Source organism: Pogona vitticeps, chromosome 1 (genome assembly GCF_051106095.1).
Source record: "Pogona vitticeps strain Pit_001003342236 chromosome 1, PviZW2.1, whole genome shotgun sequence".
In the NCBI taxonomy this organism is placed as follows: Eukaryota; Metazoa; Chordata; class Lepidosauria; order Squamata; family Agamidae; genus Pogona; species Pogona vitticeps.
In genome coordinates, this window is record NC_135783.1 from 61,181,878 (window position 1) to 61,204,337 (window position 22,460).

Genomic DNA, 22,460 nt, shown 5'->3' on the forward strand with positions numbered 1-22,460 from the left:
TATTATGTTTGTAAATACTATTTTAAAATTCTCAGATGGCATAATAAAAGTTTTCCTCCTATCCTACACTAAGCCATTTTGTAATTTTTTTCAGCAACATCATACAAAGAAAGCTTGAAGGCTGTTAGGCTGATCCATTACACCAGCCGTCCCCAACCTTTTTGGAACCACAGACCAGTTGAGGGGATGGGCTCCATGCACAGGTGGGTGCATCCCCACGCTTGCTGGTGGCCATGTCATGCTTGTGGGGAGCATTGTGCTTGCGCAGGTGCGCATGAGTGCAACACGCCCACCGTGCATGCGTGCGGGGGGTGGTGGGGGTGGCGGAGATCCGTCTCTGCAGCCCAGTCCTGGGAAACCCACGGACCGGGGGTTGGGGACCCCTGCATTACACAGTAGAAGTACGCCACAGGGTAAAATAGCTACTGAAGATGAAAAACAGATCTATCATTATTTTCCTTACCACCGGGATTTTCACAAGAACTAAAGAAAAGTCACAACTCATAGCTTAGTTTTGAATAACTGTAATGATCAGAAAGAGGAATTCACTAAAACCGAGAGCATCAGGCATGAAAGACACACAGCACTTCTTCTTTTTTTAAAAAAAATGCTCACTTAAAATACCTGATTCTTTTCTGTAATGCTATGTAAGCCTTCAAGCTGGATACTTTTTGAAACTTTATATATATATTGTAGTTCATAAACAAAACAAGCACATTGATCTGAAGGGGGGGGGGGAAGCCTAACTAGAAAGCTTACAGAATCTACTCTGCTATCTACTCATGTTAACTGAACAACCTCATGTTACAGTTAAAGAAAAACTGTTAATTCCTGTGGATGTCTGTTATTGTTATGTGACACCATGTTGCTGCTAACTTACGGCATTTCTAAAAATTAGAGACCTCCAAAAACTCATACGGTTAGCAACACAGGTTTTGAGAGCTGAAGGATCTGACTTTTTTAATTGAGTCAATCCACCTCACACTCAATGATATTGTGGAAGGCCTCATGAAACAGCAAATGTAACACAATTTACTAAGAAAATAACACTATTGGATATCATTTCCCTTTACTCATGGAAGGAACATGGTTAAGTCCAGAAGAGTTCATTAGAACATGAAAGTCATACTTGGATACAACAGAGGAGGACAGGAGAAGACTTGTAACAAGAATAGTTAAGTATTTTCTCATATATTAAAGCAAAGCAAAAGCAAAGCTTGCTGCTTATATACCGCCACATAGTGCTTCAAGCACTCTCTGGGTGGATTACAAGTGAATTATGCAGGCTACACATTGCCCCCACAGCGAGCTAGGTACTCATTTTACCGACCTCGGAAGGATAGAAGGCTGAGTCAACCTTGAGCCGGCTACCTGGGATTTGAACCCCAGGTCGTGAGCACAGTTTTAGCTGCAGTACAGTGGTTGCTGCTATGTGCTGTTGTCAGAAATGACTTACAGCAACCCTAACAGGGTTTTCAAGGCATGTGAGGTATTTAAAGAGTGGTTGTACGATTCCCCCCACCCCAGCGAGTTTCCATGGCAGAGTCAGGGAATCGAATCCAGGTCTCCTGAGTCTTAGCCCATTACTATATCACTCTGGGTACGTGTATCGGAGCATACCTTTTCAAAATCATTACTGTTGATGTCATGTAACCAACTGAGATGCTCATGAGCTTGCAAGAAATTGGCCAATTGGCCATGCTGGGCAATGGGTTGAGTTAAGAGTTTTCCACGTTTTCCTTTCTCCAAATACCAACGAAAAAGGAACTCTGAAAAATTCTAAAAGTTACAAATGCATAAGCGTCTTTTTCTCTCTGAATGCAGCCTGTTTGCATGTCTTGTCTGAATATGGCACTTCTCTGAATATAACACTTCCTGTAATGAGTACAGGAAATAGATATACAAAGGAAGCCACTTATTTTCTACAGATTTACAATTCAGTAATGGCCCATTAGCTTTCCATATGACCAATAAGAAACAGATGAATCCATTTAACCCAAAACAAAGTTTCTAGCTAAATAGTGGGATATAGCAATAGATATTTTCTAGTTTATAAAGTAAATTTTGGGTATTTTTTTAACTGCAAGCCATGGAAGCCAACAAGGCAAACAAGAGTAATTGGAGATAGAAACAAAGCAAGAAAAAAAAACAGCACATACTCTGGAGAGAACCATAAGTGCTCACAGCTGTCCTGAAACGAATGTTTATATTGGCATACTGTTCTCTGCACCACCTTCTGTATGTATGTGCTTACAGATATGTGTGTGCTTATGGATTTGTACACACACAAACATCTATGTCCAAGTGTGTGGGGACTGTATCTTCACAAGGGGAATGGAAATGGCATGCTTCAAAGTATCCTATCTGCTATTATTCTTTTTGTGTGTTCTGTGCTTTTAAAATTATGTTAAAATCCAGTTTAATACCTATAGTTCTACAGTAGAATCTTAAAACTGGTCTAATCTCTGCTCTTGTGTACAGATTGATCAGCTACAAAGCAATAAAGTACAGTGGTGCCTCGCTTAACGAGCGCCCCGTACAGCGATGAATTCACATAGCAATCCCTTTTCCGGGATCGCTAATGCGAAGGCATCGTGTCGGCCCCAATGGGTGAAATTCGCATAGCGAAGATCAGTAAGCATTTCGCTTACCGACCTTCGCTTTGTGACCCGTGGATCAGCTGTTTAGCGGGTCCAAAATGGCTGCCGGAACACCCGAAATGGCCGCGGGCAGCGTTTTTGCGCCCTTGGTAAGCGAGGGGAGGGTGCGAAAACGCTGTGCGCGGCCATTTCGGGTGTTCTGGCGGCCATTGTGGACCCGCCGAACAGCTGATCCGCAGTCTCGCTGCGGCCGAAATGGCTGCGCGCAGCGTTTTTGCGCCCTCCCCTCGCTTACTGAGGGCGCAAAAATGGCTGCCGGACCCAGAAAACATCGCTGTACGGTGAGTTTTCTGCCAATTTGGAATGCATTAAACGATTAATGGCTTTTTTTGATCCGTACAGCGATGTTTTCGCATAGCGAAGGTTAATCCGGAACGGATTAACCTCAGTATGCGAGGCACCACTGTACTGTAAAATACTGTATGGTAGAACCTAATATTTCTGTGAGCCTCATAATGTGTAACTTCATTTAGGACACATCCTCCAATACCAGTACTGAAAAAACATTTATGTAGGGGACAGGAAATGGGTGAAACTTGATTAGTGTTTTCCTACATGGGAAAACAGAATTTCTAATTAAAATTAAGCATAGGAGATGACTGAGTATGTCTTTAGTAGGGGGGGGGGAAACAAAAACGGTTATGGAGCATTAAAGACTAACTGCTATATTTTAATGTGAGCTTTCTTCAAGTGGACTTCACTTCAGGAATGCTCACATTAAAGCATAATAGAGAGTCTTCACTGTGGAAAATGTTTCTGTGCCTGCCTGTTTTTTTTTTTGGTTTAATATTCTTACTCAGACTGGCTTAACATCGCTACTTCTTTGAAGACTGAATTTTTAATACTCTATGACAGTAGAAGAGTTACTTAGCAGAGGAAAATCTGTACCATTATATATTTTAAAAATATTTTTAAAAGAAAACAAAGTCAGTTACAAAGACATTTTCAATAAATCATTCTTATTTAACAGCAAAATTACCTGTAGGATAAATTACCTGATCAGCAAACTGGGACATGTAACGTTGCAATTTGGCCTGGTTATCAGTCTGTTCACATATTTGTATCAAAATATCGAAGTCACGGTATTTTTCTGCCAAAGCAGCAGCTAGCTGGTACTGTCCAAGTGAAACTAGCCAAGAAACATGAAAACATCCAAGATCAAACTCGCTCATCTTGTCGTCTCATTCTGATTAGATACTAAATAATTACACCACTTCACGGAGACAAAAGCTTAGTACTTCTTCAACACCATATCTCTACAGATGCATAGACATTTTGTCTGTCTCAAGCAATAGCCTCTTAATCAGCTACTCATGGTGCAGTAAACATCTGGACAGTTTCAAGAAAGCTTGGAAATTTCATTCTGGCAGTCCAGAATAGCAGGGAATTATTAGCCATCAAAGGAACAGTACAATGTAACATCCCAGCACTTCTGAAACAATTAAACACTAATGGAAGAGTTTTTGCCTCTTAGCACAATACATGCACTATCTTCTAGCCACTACAAGCAATTTGACAAATTGGCAGCTGGAGAGGGAAAGATAAAGAAACACAGAGCCTTTAAAGACAGCTGCCTCTACAGTAAGTCAATTTACAGTGGGGTCTTGACTTAAAAACGGCTCGAGTTAAGAACATTTTGACTTAAGAACCACTCTCATAGGAAAATATTGACTTGACTTACATACTTAGATTTGAGTTAAGAACTGAAAAAAAACCACGTGGGAGGCAGGGAAAGTGCAAAATTTGAACTTTCAGTTAACTGTTGGCCAGTGAAAAGGGTGCCTATCTGCTTCCTCACTCCTCCCAGCGTTTAGAGAGTGGATTGGGAAACTGCCTGGTACTGTCCTGCCTCGACTGTATTTTCCCTGCCTTCCCTGAACTTTTCTTGACCTAAGAAAAAAAGAAACAAAATATCCCCCTCTAGTGGTCGAAGGCAGAATAGCAGCTTCCCATTAGTTTCTATGGACGGAAAAGAGCAGATATGGATCAAATGGTTTTCAATGCATTCCTATGGGAAATGCAGATTTGACCTGAGAACTTTTTGACTTGAGAACCGCCTTCCAATACGGATTAAGTTCTCAAGTCAAGACCCCACTTGTACAAAAGCTACAGTGCATTTACCATTAGGAGTATCATAGCACTACTGCAGGGGTGCAGGAACTAATGTTCAAGCATTAGACAATATAGGGTTCTTAATCAATAAAAAGGCTTATCTAAAGAAAGACCTGAATTCTGCACAAGCACAAGAAATGAATGATACATTTCCATGAAATCTCATCTTTTGAAAACATGGAGTAGTCCATAAGCATTACTGATACAGTGATGCCTCGCATTGCGACGTTAATTCATTCCAGCGAAATCGATGTTGAACGAAAACATCGCAATGCGAAATAAAAAAGCCCATAGAAACGCATTAAAACGCAATTAATGCGTTCCTAGGGGCTTCAAACTCATCGTTGAGCGAAGATCCTCCATAGCGCGGCCATTTTCGCTGCCTGTTAAGCAAGGAATCTGTGCCAGAAAACAGCGGGCGGCCATATTTTTCCCAGCGGCCATTTTGAAACCGCCGATCAGCTGTGCGACAATGGTCACTTTGCGATGAACGGTCATCGCAAAGCAAAAATACCCCATAGGGAACATCGTAAAGCGATTGCAAAAAGTTAGTTGCAAAGCGATTTCATCGCTAAACAGAGCGCTCGCTAAGCGAGGCACCACTGTATATGATTTGGAAGTTATGTCACATAAGCTCTAGTATTTACTAGTTTCAACATATCTAAGGCAGAAACATAGAGTTAAAAAACAGAATCCACAGGAAAAATAAAAATAAAAACCAGATCCATACTGGAATGACCTCTTAAGAAGTTCTGTGAAAGCTAAACATAAATCTATGTCCATAGAGAAGGACAAAAGGAAACAAGTGTTTTCCTGTTCTTCTGCCTTCATATTTTCTATAATACCTGTGACATGTTTTGTTAGACCACAAGCTATTAACAGGGAATTGAACCTTGTACAATAACAGCAGCACTTACGTAGAGGCAACAATAGTTCGGATCTTTTCTGTTGGTATTCCATTTCTAGAGTGTTGTAACGCTCCTGATATTCAGGCCGGTCCACAGATTTAAGCTGAGAAACATAACCATCTAAAAAACAATCTAACAGTGCCACCAGCTGTTCTGTCACTGTGATACGAAGCTTACTGCCAAGCTGAGGATAGGCCTTCTTCAAAATGATTTCATGTTGTTGTACTATTGCTGTTCGCACGCCAACAGATGCTTAAGGGGAAAAAATTAAAGACATTTGATCGGTGAAACAAGTAAAATATGAAAAATGACATATGATCAAATATACAGGGGAAGTTAAAAGTGAGAGCAAATTTTAAGATATATTTCCAAAGCAAATCAGCATCCTTAGCACGTCTTTTAGTGGAACAGCAGTCAACTGCAGCACATTATCATTAAATCCAAGCATAGATTCTTTAATGACTGACAGCTGTTAATTAAAGAGTCCTCTTGGATTTCAGGTCATACATACAGCCACCCAACTAACACACTATGAGGAATTGCAGAGGGCCTCTAATTAACAATGAATTATACTGTATTAATGTCAAATGATGTCAACTTAAACTAGCATAAGTCAGTTAACAGAATTTGGGCCACAAACTCAGAACATGCAAATTTTCCCTGTTTACTGTAAAACTACATTTCCTGTATATAGTGCAGCTGTTTTTTATTTCCATGGCAATGCTGACTGCAAACCACTATGGGTAGATATCTTTATTACAATAATCTTAGGACTAGTTCACAAAATCAGATGTTGTACTTGATAGAAAAGTACAACATCTTTTCTTGGGTTTTGTCAGCTCTCATTTCTCCTTCCCCATTTGTTCTCTCCAAGAATATGTATGACTTCACTTTGTGACTGAGAAACTGCATTCATTTCTAAAATGCCATAAAAGAACCCTTTATCTTTTAATTCAGGTTTGTCTTGAGTTTCCAGGGAAAGCCACTTGAAATGTTAACATGCCAGCATTTGTCCTACCAAATTATTGCTTATTTTAGGATGCAAAGCTTCAAACTATCTGCTTCATCTTGGTGTCACATATACAGGGATTGCCAAACTGACAAAAATAACAAAGAGGTGGGCCCAAGATAGATTGGTGAATCTCTGGGTCAATTCCAATATACTAGCAACAATTTCTGATTCACATCTGTGTTACTACAGCAGCAACAAAATGTTTCCCAATCCCATTATACTGCTGGGATAAATGAAAGTTTTGGGCAACCATGAATAAATTTGTTTGTGTGGAAGAATTATGATCTGTCTTCTGAGGGCTACCCAAATTTGTGAACTCAGAATTCTTTGGTTCTACATCTTTTGAGGGTGGATCTCAGCATTCTAGGAAACAATCAGGTTCTAAAAGTCTAAAGTCTGCCCGCTCCCACCATAAACCATAAGATAAACTAGACTAAACATCCAGGATGAGGATGTAAGAAACAAAAGCTAACAACACTAAAAACTTAGCTCTGTATGTAAGAAAGCCAGAGACTACCCATGAAACACAGAACTCTTTGGCTTGAAACTTAAAAGAAGTGGCAACAGACTAAAAGGCTAGTAAGACATTCTTCTGTAAGTAGCATTTAATATTAGCGAAGTAGAAGAAAGTAACCTTGTATAATTTTCACTATTCTCACCTGTCCATGGAACATACTCTGGTTCCACTTCAAGACGCTCTCTTATTTTATATAAAGAGGCCTTAGACTGACGTTCCTGGGTAGCAGCTTGCAGCATATCCTAAGAAACAGTGAAAAAGAAAACACAGTATGTCAGAAGTAAAACTGTGCAAGAATCTACTTATCAGCATTTCCTCTTATTTATCACAACTTCTGATGGTAAACTCAGGTGATAAGTGCTAGGAAGACTAAAGGAAAAACTGGGCTATCATGAAATAAGAAGGAAGTATCAGCATCTTGGGGGAGCTTCCAGGTTAGCATACATACAAAATCAATCAGCCAATCCCTTAAGGCAAGAAGAACCCACCCACTGCAAAATTCACATAATGAACTGGAAAAGATGAGTAGAACATGGGAGGCGGTGGACAGAATGCCATGCTTGAAAAGCAAATGGCTGGCCAATATACTGAACATAAGCACCCTTTTAGGAGGGAGGATTATATTTCAGCCTTTTGGCTAAATCTCAATTATTGTAAAGGAAGCAGAGCTGACAGCTGACAGTGACAGAAGCTTATTTGCATGTCACTGAAAGCACTGGCTTTTTACTACTGTAACAGAGTATTAAAATCCAATACCTTTATGATATTGTTTACACTGATGACTATTTCAGCCCACTCATCAGACTGAGCTGACGCATCGTTCAGAATTTGTTTTTCCTTTTCCAGTAAGCATTCAAAAATAGCATCTATTTCTGACACCTGAAGAATGAAAAAATAAAAATTTTCACTAGGTACAAGGCAATGATTTGCATGGGTTTTATGCACTTATAAACATTTCACTCAAATTAAATCTTCAAAAAATTGTCTTTAATTTTCATTATTAAAACTTGGCAATGAACATGGAAGATTTTAGATAGATATTTCACTACAGGAAAATGTTTATTGCTTTTCATGGAATTTTTCTTCCTGTCTTAGGATACCTTGGATGGATCTTGGCATAAAAATCTACAGCATGAGAAGATAGTACAAGGATGTGCATGTACTAAGTCTTAGTCATACAAAAACCATTAGAAATTTTATCCCGTGAAGAGTTCATTTCACCTTTCTGAAGAAAACATCCACAGGAGTTAAACTTGATGGAACATCACTCTCTTTTTTCTCCAAAGCAATCTGTATTGCAGTATTCACCACATCTGGCAATCTGTAGTGATGGTTCTTAAGAGCAATGGCTGCCGCAAGTTTTTCTGCATGTTCACAGAGTAACAATCGAGTTGCCATTGGTAAGCCTCTTACTTGAACAGTACGCAGGCGTCCAAATAGACCCACCTTAGACAGAGATATTTGTCAATAAAAATATTTTGTTTCACATTACATACTTGTGATTCAACCCGAGACCATAAGCAGCTTACCTGGTGAAGAAACTCAATGAAAAGGGAATGTGCTTGTGATTTATTGTCCAGCTGGCGAAGAAGAATGATGGAGGAACTGGGAAAACTAGGTACCTCTATATGAAAATACAAGAAAGAAAATGTAAATGTTAATTAAAATGCACACTTTAAAAAAAAATAACCTTATTTCCAAACAATTTGAAGAAAAACAACTTAATTAAATATTCTATCAACTTTTTTATTCTATTCTTCGACAAATTGACAAAAGGCAAGTGAAGGCCATGAATTTCAGAATTCAGTGTATTAAAACTGCAGAACTATGTGTAGTTCTAATGAATGATGGAAAAAGCAAATATATTTTGCATAGTAGGAAAATATCCTTTCTATGTAACTGTTTCCATCCACAATGCCGAGGTAAAACCATAACTATTTTAAATTAGAATGTTCACTTTACATACAGGATTTCATACCTTCAGGTACTGATTCGGCCCACCGTGGATCAGACATAGGATACTCATCTATCAGTTCCTCACTGAGTAGAGTTACAGCACTATCCAAATCAGCATCAGGACATGAATCTACATGTTGGGCAAACACCTCAGCAACTACAGCTTGTGCACCCTTTGCATCATTCCTGAAATAAAGTGGGGGAAAAAGCCTTTCAAAGAACATAAATGTCTTCAGTAGTTTGCATAACCTAATTGTTGGTTATCTCATGTGAATTATCATATTGATGGCAATGCCATATGATAGGTAAAGGTTCCCCTTGACATTTAATCCAGTTGTGTCCGACTCTAGGGGGCAGTGCTCATCCCTGTTTCCAAGCCATAGAGCCAGCGTTTGTCCGAAGACAGTTTCCGTGGTCACGTGGCCAGCATGACTAGACACAGAATGCTGTTACCTTCCCACTGAGGTGGTACCTATTTATCTACTCGCATTTTTACATGCTTTCGAACTGCTAGGTTGGCAGGAATGCCATATGATACGTTTACAGTAAAGCACTGAAATCCCAACATGAAAACGACTGAAATTGCCAACACTGCTATGTAAATAAACACAATTGTTATAGCATGCAATTCAGAATTGAAGATCTCATTAAAAGCCCCCAAACATTCAACATATACAGTATATCACAGAAGTGAGTACACCCCCTCACATTTCATAAATATTTTAGTATATTTTTTCATGTGACAACACTGAAGAAATGACACTTGGCTACAATGTAAAACAGTGAGTATACAGCTTGTATAACACTGAAAATGTGCTGTCCCCTCAAAATAATGCAACACACAGCCATTAATGTCAAAACCTCTGGCAACAAAAGTGAGTACACACCGAAGTGACAATGTCCAAACTAGGCCCAAGTAGCTGTTTTCCCTCCCTGGTGTCATGAGACCCATTAGTGTCACAAGTCTCATGTGTGAAGGGGTGCAGATGTTATCACTCTCACTCTCTCAGACTGGTCACTGGAAGTTCCACATGGCACCTCATGGTAATGAATTATCTGAGGATCTGAAAAAACAAATTGTTGCTTTCCATAAAGATGGCACAGGCTATAAGAACATTGCCAAAATGCTGAAACTGAGCTGCAGGATGATGGCCAAGACCATACAGTGGTTTAACAGGACAGGTTCCACTCAGAACAGGCCTTGCCATGGTCAACCAAAGTTGAGTGCCCATGCACGGCATCATAGCCAGAGGCTGGCTTTGGAAAATAGACATATGAGTGCTGCCAGCATTGCTGCAGAGGTTGAAGGGGTGGGGTGGGGGTCAGCCTGTCAGTGCTCAGACCATACACTGCAAATTGCATCAACTTGGTCTCCAGGGCTGTCATCCCAGAAGGAAGCCTCTTCTAAAGATGATGCACAAGAAAGCTTGCAGTTTACTGCAGATAAACAGACTAAGGACATGGATTTCTGGAACCATGTCCTGTGGTCCGATGAGACCAAGATAAACTTAATTGGTTCAGATGTTGTCAAGTGTGTGTGGCAGCAACCAGGTGAGGACTACAAAGACAAGTGTGTTGTGCCTACAGTCAAGCATGGTGGTGGAAGTGTCATGGTCTGGGGCTGCATGAGTGCTACCAGCACTGGGCAGCTACAGTTCGTTGAGGGAACCATGAATGACAACATGTACGGTGACATACCAAAGCAGAGCACGATACCCTCCCTTCGGAGACTGGGCTGCAGGGCAGTATTTCAACATGAGAACGACCCCAAATACACCTCCAAAACGACCACTGCCTTGCTAAAGAAGCTGAGGGTAAAGATGATGGACTGGCCAAGCATGTTGCCAGACCTAAAACCTACTGAGCATCTGTGGGGCATCCTGAAATGGAAGGTGGAGGTGCGCAAGGTCTCTAACATCCACCAGCTCTGTGATGTTGTCATGGAGGAGTGGAAGAGGACTCCAGTGGAAATCTATGAAGCTCTGGTGAGCTCTATGCCCAAGAGGGTTAAGGCAGTGCTGGAAAATAATGGTGGCCACATAAAATATTGACACCTTATGCCCAATTTGGACATTGCCACTTAGGGGTGTACTCACTTTTGTTGCCAGTGGTTTAGACATTAATGGCTGTGTGTTGCATTATTTTGAGGGGACAGCACATTTAGACTATTATACAAGTTGTATACTCACTGCTTTACATTGTAGCCAAGTATTATTTCTTCAGTCTTATGACATGAAAAAATATACTAAAATATTTATGAAATGTGAGTGGGTGTACTCACTTCTGTGATATACTGTAAGAGCTATCTTTATCAGGTATGAATTTTTTGGAATATAGTGGTGCCTCGCAAGATGAATTTAATTCATTCCGCGAGAAGCGCTGTATTGTGAAAAAATCATCTTGCGAAAAGCGGTTTCCCATAGGAATGCATTGCAATGTACACACATGATTGCACCCCACTATATAACACCAATGCAATTATTAAATTTGCGGATGATACGACAGTGGTGGGGCTCATAAATAAGAACAATGAGTCTGCTTATAGAAAGGAAGTACAAAGATTGATACTATGGTGTAAAGAAAATCATCTCACACTTAACATCAAAAAAACTAAAGAACTCATAATTGATTTTAGGAGGAAGAGAAATGTACATTTACCACTGTACATAAACGGTGAGGAAGTGGAGAGAGTTGGTAGTTTTAAATTTCTGGGCACTTACATCTCAGAGGACCTCTCATGGACTATAAATGCCAACATGCTAATAAAGAAGGCACAGAAGAGGCTGTATTTCCTGAGAATGCTCGGGAAGTTAAATTTATCACAGCATTTGCTTCTGTCCTACTACCGTAGCACCATTGAGAGTGTCCTAACTTATGGCATTCTGGCATGGTTTGGGAGTAGCTCTGTAGCGGACAAAAAAGCTCTACAGAGAACCATTAAAATTGCCCAGAATATCATCGGGCTCCAGCTACCAACCCTGGATGACATCTTCACATCCCGCTGTCTGAGGAAGTCACACAGCATCCTGAGAGACTCTTCCCATCCTGCTTATAACTTTTTTGAACTGTTACCGTCTGGCAGAAGATATAGAACAATTAAGACTCGGACCACACGTTTTCTAAATAGTTTTTATCCTAGAGCTATAATTGCAATTAATAATGAGCTTAAAGACCACCAGTAGTGAATAATTAGTTGGACTGTGTTACTTGGACTGAGGTGTAGATGTTTGTATTTTTAGTGGGGGATTTCTAGTGGGTGGGGAGTGTTTGGGGAATGTTATGTGTGTGCATGTGTCTGGTCTCTGGGTGTCTGTGAATTTCGTTGTATGATATACTGTGTATATACTTACAATGACAATAAATTATATTATTATTATTATTATTATTATTATTCCTATGGGAACCCTGCAAGATGAATGAATTTTTTCGTCTTACGAGGCATTGGTCTCGGGGGGGGGGGGAACCGTCTTGCTAAGCACGGCCATAGAAGAAGCCGTCTTGCGAGGCACCATAGTGATCACAAAAAACAATCATCTTGCGGGCTTTTCGTCCTGCGAGGCGTTCGTCTTGCGAGGCACCACTGTACTACTCCATGAGAACTTTATGAAGATTATACACAAATTACATGAAATAATACAATGGAATATAAGGATTTATTCAGTCTTAAACAGATATATGTAGTTTCTTCACTGATATGTTAAGAACAAACAGTGCAAAATCTGCTTTTGTTCCATCAAAACCATGACCTTATTCACTTTAAACTCTTCAAAATAGTGATAATTTCTTTCTACCTCATTGATATCACACAAAGTAACACACTAGACTTCTAAAGTGTGTGTTGTCTAAGTCAATTCTGACTTATTGCAACCTTTTTCAGCATTTTGCAGGTCGAGAATATTCAGACATGGTTGGCCATTCCTTTCTTCTGGGGGACTTCCCAGGGACTTTGCAGCTTGCCCAAGGCCACAAAGGCTAGCTCTTCTAAGATGCACACTGGGGAATCAAACTCCCAATCTCCATAGCCAGATACCTAAACCACTGAGATACCCAGCTATCCACGCTATACTTCTCAGAGTGAAATGTATATGGCATGCTTTTTGTACCTGTAATACTGCAAAAAAGCAGATTTTAACATTTTAGATTTATCCTCTTGTGCTATAATATCCATTCGGGAAGAAGCATCAAATGCAATAGTCTGAAACAGAAAACAGAAACGCGTAAAGCCAATAAAGAAAAATCCTTTCACAATGATCAGTTTTATTCTGCAAGATATGGTAACTGTAAAAAATAAGCATCTTTAATCAGGGTAAGAAAATTAGGACAACACTCCCTCTATATTTCTTCTTCAGACACTTAAAAGTTCTAAGTAATAATGATTACCTCATCATTTGGCTCAGCTAGAGAGGAGGCTAAAGACTCCTCAATGTCTCCAGGAATCACAGAAATGGTTTCCCTGGGATATAGGGCCACAAGTCCTTGTTTTCTAGTAAAAAAGATGGGATGTCCGGTTGCAGAACCTGCTCCTAAAATGATATCACCTAACAAAAGACAAAAAAAAGAACCAAACCAACATCATCACCGTTAATGGATGCTGCACTGTGGGTTTTATATCAAAATCTACTAAAAAGGTTAATTGGGATGGCTTTCAGAATCATTAGGTGGAAGAGATACTAGATGAAGAAATTCTTGCCCCATGCGCCCTATGCATGCAATGCAACATTAAGAATTCTATTAGTTATACCCACTGGCATGACTCAACTGACATGCATCTCAATGGCAAATCGCCACAAACTAAGATGTCGGCCTTCCAAGGCTAACGAGCCCCAGGTGATACCAATGAAGGTGAGACCTTCATAGATCTCACAAAGGCCTTTGATTTGGCTAGCAGGGATGGCCTTTTAAAAAGACTGGATGTCCACCTTGACTCCTTAACATTGATGGCTCAACATCAGATCCCTTTGACATCTGAAACGGATTGAAACAGGACTGTGTCCTCGAGCTGACTCTGTTTGGGCTTTTTTTTCTGTCATGCTGAAGCACGCCTTTGGAACTGCAACAGAAGGGTGTCTGTCTCTGGACTAGATCAGATGGAAAGCTCTTTAATCTCGCTAGATTGAGAGCAAAGACCAAAGTCCAGCTGAAATGCATGTGGGACTTCCTCTTTGCCGATGATGCAGCTATTCTTGCCCATTCTGCTAAAGAGCTCCAACAACTTATGAATCGTTTTAGCAAGGCCTGCCAAGACTTTGGATTAACAATCAGCCTGAAGAAAACACAAGTCATGGGCCAGGGCATGGACTCACCTCCCTCTATTACCATCTCTACTCAAGAATTGGAGGTCGTTCATGTGTATGTTGGCTCAATTATCTCTGACACTCTCTCTCTAGATGTCGCTGGATAAACACATTGGCAAAGCAGCTACCATGTTCTCTACACTCACAAAGAGAGTGTGGCTTAATAAGAAGCTGATGGCATATACCAAGAACCAGATCTATAGAGCCTGTGTCCTGGGTACACTCTTGTACTGCAGTGAATCCTGGACCTTTTCTACATGGCAGGAGACTAAGTTGAACACGTTCCACATGCATGGTCTCCAATGCATTTTTGTATCACCTGGCAGGACAAAGTTCCAAATAGAATAGTCCTAGCACGAGCTAGAATTTTTAGCATGTATATATTACTGAAACAGCAATGTCTACACTGGCTTGGGCATGTTGTGAGAATGGCTGATGGTCAGGTTCTAAAAGATCTCCTGAATGGAGAATTAGTGCAGGGAAATCACCCCAGAGGGAGATCACAGCTGCAATACAAGGATATCTGCAAATGGGGTCTGAAGGCCTTAGGAATGGACCTCAACAGATGGGAAACCTTGACATCTGAGCGTTCAGCCTGGAGGCAGGCGGTGCAGAATGGCCTCTCCCAGTTTGAAGAGGCACTTGTTCAGCAGGCCAAGGCAAAGAGACAGTCCCAAACCCAGTAAAATCACGGAGGGACAGGGGTCAGACGGTATTTGTCTTCGGTGTGGAAGCGATGGTTACTCTCGAATTGGCCTTCTCAGCCACACCAGACGCTGTTCCAAGTCCTCTATTCAGAGCACGTTACCATAGTCTCTCGAGACTGAAGGATGCCTACACTAAAAGATGTCAGTAGAGGCATATGCCACTGTATACCAACTCACCGTGCAAAAGGTAAATGTGTATACAGACTTGCTGTGTCAATTAATCCCCAAGATCCACAGTATGCTAATAGTTAGACCAGTGTAAATACATTATACTATTCAGCCCATTGAGGGTTTTATATATCATTATTAGTGCCATCATTTAGTCAATAACCGCTATGTGCATTATAGTTTTTGAAAATATACTAATATTTACAGAACCATGTCTCTGAAAATACCCTTGCTGCCTTCATGAACACCATCCACAAGATAAATGCTCCAGTTAGAGTCCTTACCTTGAACACTTAAAGTCATTCTCTCTTGGGGCAAAGAAGTTCTTCCTGTACCAGTTGAACAAGCAAATAACTCATTCTCTGTGTAAAGACAAGCAGCATGACTGGAGAAATCTGGTAGTATCAAATGGCACATCAGTTCTTCAGGCTAAAAAAATTCCAGGAAGGATTACAATGAGTGACATACACAATTTTAATGTATTACAGAAACAGTAATTGGGAAGACAAATTAAAATGTGCCAGACCAGTGATGGGGAAAACTGATCCACTGAGACAGAACAGCATACAATGAATGAACTGTGCACTGCAAACTTTCACCTACATTTCTATAATGACACACTTCATGCATACAACTCACAACTGCAAAAATATTTGTCAAAGTAAGAGATCTAATGTCAGCTTCTTTCAACATTAACTGCAGCAACATTTGTTTTGCAATTGCAGCAAAAATTACACCAAGATACAAATTTCAATTCAAGTAAACTCTGAATGACATAACATTTTGTTATTGTTTTAAAGGTACACTTAATATTATATAAATGTTCTATATAAAATGGTTTCTCTCAAGCCAAATTACAAAACGTATTGTTTTGAAATTGTAGTAATAATCAAGTTAGAAATAAGAATACAAGTAATCTGTTTTTAAGCAACAAAGACTTAAGATATAAAACTATCACTTCTACAGTTTTCTCTTTTTATTTTGTAACTCTTAGTTTCTCATCAATTGTTTCCTCTTCCATTTTGGCTTATCAAAATACTCTGTACATAAAAAATAATTCCAAGATATTTGTTTAATAAAACATTTTCAATCACTTCATGACTAATGTGAAATAATTTCCAACAAATGACTGCAACACAACCATACATGCTGTAACTCAGGAGCTTGTAATTAATGAAACACTTTTTTGGAAGAATATTAATTACCTGAAAAGGTGGGTTATATTGCATGACCTCCACAACAACATTATCAGATGTAGGGTAGCCATTATCCTCTATTGTTATCAAAGTATAATAGATGAGACAGGGACTGTCGCCAAGATGCCAGGCTGCAGCCAAAACCACTAATCCATCACTAACCATTGGGAGATACAAGAGTTAAACATTCATTTGTCTTATTAAAGAACATTTTTAAAAAATCACAGTAATAAAATAATGTTTCCCCATTTTTCTTAAAAAGTAGTAACAGCACATGATTTCTTATGAAACAGAATCTATTAGTACCTTTTAATAGTTTTATATGTTGAATGAAGCCACTATTGTATTTTTTAAAGTACTGTACCTGTTAACTGATTTGCTTTTAGAGCAGAGGATAAAAGCAGTTCACAGAAATAAATGTGCTTATATTGTAAAAATTGACAGTTGGCTACTAATTCTAAAAAATAGTAATACAGTGGTGCCTCGCTTAACGACTGCCTCGTTTAGCGATGTTTTTGCTTAACAATGGTTTTTTTAAAAAGAATTATATGCATCATTTAACGATGTTTCCTATGGGCGATTTTTGCTTAGCGATTTCGGGACCATGCTTCACATAGTGAATGCATTTTTAGGTTCCCTGTTTTACTTAACTATGTTTGTTTTTTCAATTTTAAAAGTGTCTTAAAATGTTCAAAAAACGTTTTAAATGCTTGGAATCGTTAGTGCACCTTCTAAAACGTGTGCAAACCTAATTTGGCATTGATCTGACTTTTCATTAATTTTTGGTGAATTTGTTTCTCCCCCATAGGAAAGCATTGAAACCAACTTTTGACAGCTGTCAAAAGTTGGGCTCAATGCATTTCAATGGCGGAGGAAGAAATTCACAAAAAAATAACGAAGACTCAGAACAAAGCCAAGCTAGGTTTGCACACGATTTAGAAGGTGCTCTAACAAACCCAAGCATTTAAAACAGTTGCTAACTTTTCGTTAATTTTATGTGATTTTTTTCTCCCCCATTGGAAACAATGCAGCCCAACTTTTGACAGCTCCATTGTTTCCTATGGGGGAGAAAAAAATTCACAATAAATTAACGAAGACACAGAAACTGTTTTAAATGCTTGGAGTCGTTAGAGCACCTTGCAAAACCTGTGCAAACTTAGTTTGGCTTCGTTCTGAGTCTTCGTTAATTTTTTGTGAATTTTTTTCTCCCCCATAGGAAAGCATGGAGCTGTCAAATTTTGACAGCTGTCAAAAGTTGGTGGGGGGGGGAAAATCAGCAAAAATTAATGAAAAGTCAGATCAAAGCCAAATTAAGTTTGCACCCGTTTTAGAAGGTGCACTAACAATTCCAAGCATTTAAAACAGTTTTTGAACCTTTTAAGACACACTTAAATTTGCAAAAATGGACATCGCAAAACCATTGAAATGCATTGAATAGGCTTCCATGCATTCCAATGAAGGAAACATTGTATTGCTTAACGATGTTTCCTATGGGTTTTTTCGCTTAAGGACGGCAATCCGTGCCTATCGGAACGGATTAACCGGTTTTCAATGCATCTCTATGGGAAAACGCGTTTCGCTTAACCATGTTTTCCCATAGCAATGGTTTTTTTTGAACCAATTAACATCGTTAAGCGAGGCACCACTGTAAATGAAATATGTTCACAAATGCCAGCTAAGTTATCAGGAGCAGTTATGCTATTGTGGTTGTTAAGGGGGAAATGAACATTTTGGATGATTTTTATGATTACCTTACCTAAAAATTAGCTGTCTTATTCATGACTGCATGTTCTGTTATTTAACAGTAGCTATAGATGAATATGACAGCTCAGTGTGATACAGTTCAGCCCAATCAAAACAAGTTAGACACAGCACTCAATGAAAGCTATAAAGTCATTATTGGTTGCCTGAAACCAATCCCTATTGGTAACATGTTACTTAGCAGGAATCACACCCAATCACATACCGCATGGAGAAAGGTAGCAGCTAGCACTGAAAGATCCAAAGCATCTATATTAATCTTCATTAGAGATGGGCATGAACCTCGGTTTGAAGGTTTGTACACACAGCATCACAGGTGCTGTGCATTCCCTTCCCCTACCTCCTTATCTGAATGGGTGATCAGCCAACAAGATGGGCAGGGACACCTGTGCTCCTGCTTGGGACCGGCTAAACAGCCAAAGAGAAGGAGGAGAGGTGTGCGTGCCAGTTAGTGACTGGGGGATTCAGTTGGGGAGGTGGAGGAAGTAAATGTGTGGCCACACATGAACCATCACAAACCTCTGAACCGAGGTTCATGCCCATCCCTAATCATCATCTTAGAACTGCAGAGGGACCCTATGAATCATTAAGTCCAGCCCCTGTCAATGAGGAACAGTGGGGAATCAAACTCCCAACCTCTGGATCCACAGCCAGATGTCTAAACCATGAGCAATCCAGCGGTTAAATGCACATCCACTCTTTGGCTATTATCCTGCTCCTCCAAAATTAAAATCAAGGAGAAGTCCCCTCCCCCCAGAACATTTGTAAATCCTGAAAGAACAGCAGAAAATACCAGGACTCTAATGTGACAAGAAAGAACACACCTCTTAAAACAGATGGAATCCCAGCTAGATGGAAGTCTAGCTTATGGTCAAACTGAGAAGTGGGTTACTTGGAAGTCACTAGGCTGTGGACTGGAGTTGGCAGAATCGGGGTGAATCTAACAAAACTGTTTTTTTCCCCTTTGTCAGTACAACAGGCAACTTCACACCTATGTCAGTACACTCTATACTCCTCAACATGTATTGTGGAAGACTAGATGTTAACTCTTGATGTTTATTTATTATATTTATATCCCACCCATCTAGTCCTTCGACTACTCTGGGCGGCGTACATCAAACAAAATAATGTTGCCTGTTATTTGACAAAAATTATCTGATGTATTTATTAATTTTATTGTGGCGCTTCTAAAATGAAGAAAGGGCTTTGGGAAGTTTTAGAACAACATTTTGAGGGCACCAGATGACTTCCTTCTCCACTAAACCATAGCAGAATGTTCATAACTTTTAAATAAGAACTTACCAATTTTGCTGCAAATCCAAATACTGCACATTGATATCTCCTTTAATGTCTTCATAGTTGCTTTCAGATCCCTGTACAAATAAGAGGGGTTGAAAAATAAGAAATAAAGCAAACCTCTAACTCTGTCTTCACATTTACCACCACTTACCCAGATTGACTCCATTACGCTTTCTTTAAGTATTTTATTCATGTCCCAGCTAAGAACCTGACGCTCCGCAGTATCATCTAGTTCCCATTTGTGAAGGTTAGAACTGGTCAACGCATAAAATCTTGAACCACTGCTGTCCCAAAGGACACTTGAAAGCTGCATTAAATATAAAGATCGACAGAAGCTGTGATGCAATGTAGTTCTCTGTTTGAAGATTCTATTAGAATAAGACAGAATGGCTTAATATTCCAATCCTAAAACTGTAAAAAGGCTTATATGAATTTAGCTAAAATGAGTTAGATTTCTTGTTTGTCTCCTCTTTTCATACTGCATAGGTAAAGGTATGTGTCTGTAAAGTGACCTGGACATAAGAATACTGCTGCTCACTGTTTATATCACAAGCATTTGTTGCAACATGAATGATGGGGAAACATAATGTCTAAAAATCAATACTCCCTCAAGACAAAATGGTCAGAATCCTATTGTGTTTGTATCAGTTTTACATAATCTGGTGTGTTTAACTGCAGCTAATTGACAAGGTGCCAGGGCACATCTCAGCTGTGTGCCAAGTCACAATCCTGACTGTTCAATGGACATGCACCTTGGTGCTCCATCAATTAGCTGTAACTGACCATGGCAAATTATGTGAAGCTTATGCAAACACCAATAAGATTTTTCTTATATCTGGGTCACTAGTGACAAATGATGTAAGCATTTGAAAATCAGGCCTGTTCTCTGTGTGACAATGTTTCACAAATGTGATGATTAGATGAAAAACCAGTTTGGGAAGATAAAAAACTCTAGTATGTATATTAAGGCATGTTAATATTTTGACTGCACAAATGGGATGTTTTTTTGAATTCTATTATTCTCTAGTATAAACTCTCTTTCAAAAGGCCTCTCAAGCAAGCAGTTCAGAACTCTGGAAAGTTTGTTAGCCTGTTAGGAAGGGAGAGAATTAGGAAAGGACAGTAAAAGAGACAGAGAAAAAGAAGTGGCCCAAAGAGAAAATAGGCACCCCTGCCCACTGTCAGCATGTCTCTCTTAACAGCTTGCCCCTACAAAGAAAATGGAGCCCTTAGCAGAGAAAAAAGTCTCTCATCCCCACTGTCATAATGACAGGCAAGTCATTTTGCAGCATCACAAACTACAGGTTATTTCTCCTTTATCTTGTGGGCTGGCACAATGGCAGGAAAAGGTTAATATTGTGAGGTAGCTTATCTGTGCTATTGTCTTAACCACTCTGGCTCATTCAGGGATTTTAAAGCTAGCAGCCTTGGAAAAATTCTTTATTCTGATTGAGAACAAATATGACCTAGGGACAGCTGGGTCCTTGATGTCATGGTGTCAGACAACAAGGAACCAAGAGTAGGCTCATGCACATACCTGTATTAGGGAAATCTTTTTCCATTGCTGAGCTGGGTACTCAGAAAATGACTGCACATTCTTTCCTACTAATTTACACCCAGGGAATAGCCTCTTATTTGTTACTCAATTTGAACAGAGAAGGAAAAATCCTCTAGTCCCAAGCAAAATACAGGGTGAGAAAAACCCTACTATAAAGCCTTGTACTCATATGAAAAAAAAACTCAGAATCCATATAAAGTATTTTAATTACTGTTTAATTTATTGTACATACTTACTGCTGCCTCATTAGTGGGAGACAAAATTCCCAGAAGAGAAGAGACTCTTCTGCCTAGTCCAGAAAACATCCCTTGTCCCTGTGGCAGGTTATGCTGATGAATCTTTCCAGTACTATCTGGTGTTAGTCGGATGAACTGACTCCGTGAAGTGGATAAAATGAAGCTTCCTCCCTGGGGGGAAAAAGTCAAAAGAAAATAAACGCTTTTCAATACACCTCAGAGTAAAATAGAAGAATAATTTTAATATTATTGTGAAAGATAGTCTGTTGAACAGTGATAAGACACAATTCGTTTCTTTCAGAGCTCTTAATATGTCGATCTGAAATTCTACAAATGTTTGCTTCATTAAAGTTTGTACTTTACCTTTACAGCTGTCAGAAAACTGCAGAGAGCACCTCCAAAATCTGTATGTGTCTCAATGTAAGAACTTTCATGTGCAAGGCTGGGCCAATAACGTATTGATCCTTCACTGGTGGCTGCCATTACTGACAAAGACTTGGAAACACAGCAAATAGTGTTAGATATGTACTCAGGATTTAAAACAGTTTCAAGCTTTTAGCTTTCATGGCGTGCAGAAAAGAAACTCAAAAACTGTAATTGTGTGAAGAAACAAGTAATCAATTTTGTGAGGTTGCCAGGCAGTGTGTATTTGTTTCAAGCTTATTTCAACCCACATTGCAATGTGCAATTTACTTGTCTGCAAATAGACCTGTTATAGAAGCTAAAATGGCCACTGGCTCTAGTTTCTTCATGAGAGAGCTAAGCAAACTTAAATCATTCTCAAACTGTTGAGGCAAAATATGGGGATAATAAAGGAAAGGTGGAAATGCTTAACTTTATCCCTGTCAGAGCCTACTGTCCTACATCAAGATTGCATGCATTTCAGAGCATCCCACTAGGTCTGAGGTTGCTCTTCACTTCCAAACCCTCTGGAAGTAGGAACGTCTGCAGACATTTAGCTGTATTCCGATGAGGTGCGAAGTGCAACAGCTCCAATTGGTGTTATCAACTACTTTTATTTTAGCACATAACTCGTAGAGTGCCTTACATTGGGTAGAAGAGGCTTGGACACACAT

General features: G+C 39.6%; 1 protein-coding gene across 2 annotated transcripts in view; it reads right to left on the reverse strand.

Moving 5' to 3' along the window:
• NUP133 (nucleoporin 133) overlaps window positions 1–22,460 on the reverse strand; it is a 45,886-nt gene that overhangs the window by 16,275 nt on the left and 7,151 nt on the right. For both annotated transcript variants that reach the window (XM_020786537.3, XM_020786556.3), the window contains 16 exons: window positions 21,748–21,879; window positions 21,385–21,555; window positions 19,742–19,897; window positions 19,594–19,664; window positions 16,540–16,687; window positions 15,619–15,763; window positions 13,546–13,703; window positions 13,269–13,360; window positions 9,188–9,351; window positions 8,739–8,833; window positions 8,431–8,655; window positions 7,966–8,088; window positions 7,352–7,451; window positions 5,690–5,932; window positions 3,656–3,789; window positions 1,621–1,779 (listed from right to left, as the gene is read on the reverse strand). In XM_020786537.3, coding sequence (XP_020642196.3) covers window positions 1,621–1,779; window positions 3,656–3,789; window positions 5,690–5,932; window positions 7,352–7,451; window positions 7,966–8,088; window positions 8,431–8,655; window positions 8,739–8,833; window positions 9,188–9,351; window positions 13,269–13,360; window positions 13,546–13,703; window positions 15,619–15,763; window positions 16,540–16,687; window positions 19,594–19,664; window positions 19,742–19,897; window positions 21,385–21,555; window positions 21,748–21,879 — 2,316 coding nt within the window. The remainder of the gene's footprint in view (window positions 1–1,620; window positions 1,780–3,655; window positions 3,790–5,689; window positions 5,933–7,351; window positions 7,452–7,965; window positions 8,089–8,430; window positions 8,656–8,738; window positions 8,834–9,187; window positions 9,352–13,268; window positions 13,361–13,545; window positions 13,704–15,618; window positions 15,764–16,539; window positions 16,688–19,593; window positions 19,665–19,741; window positions 19,898–21,384; window positions 21,556–21,747; window positions 21,880–22,460) is intronic.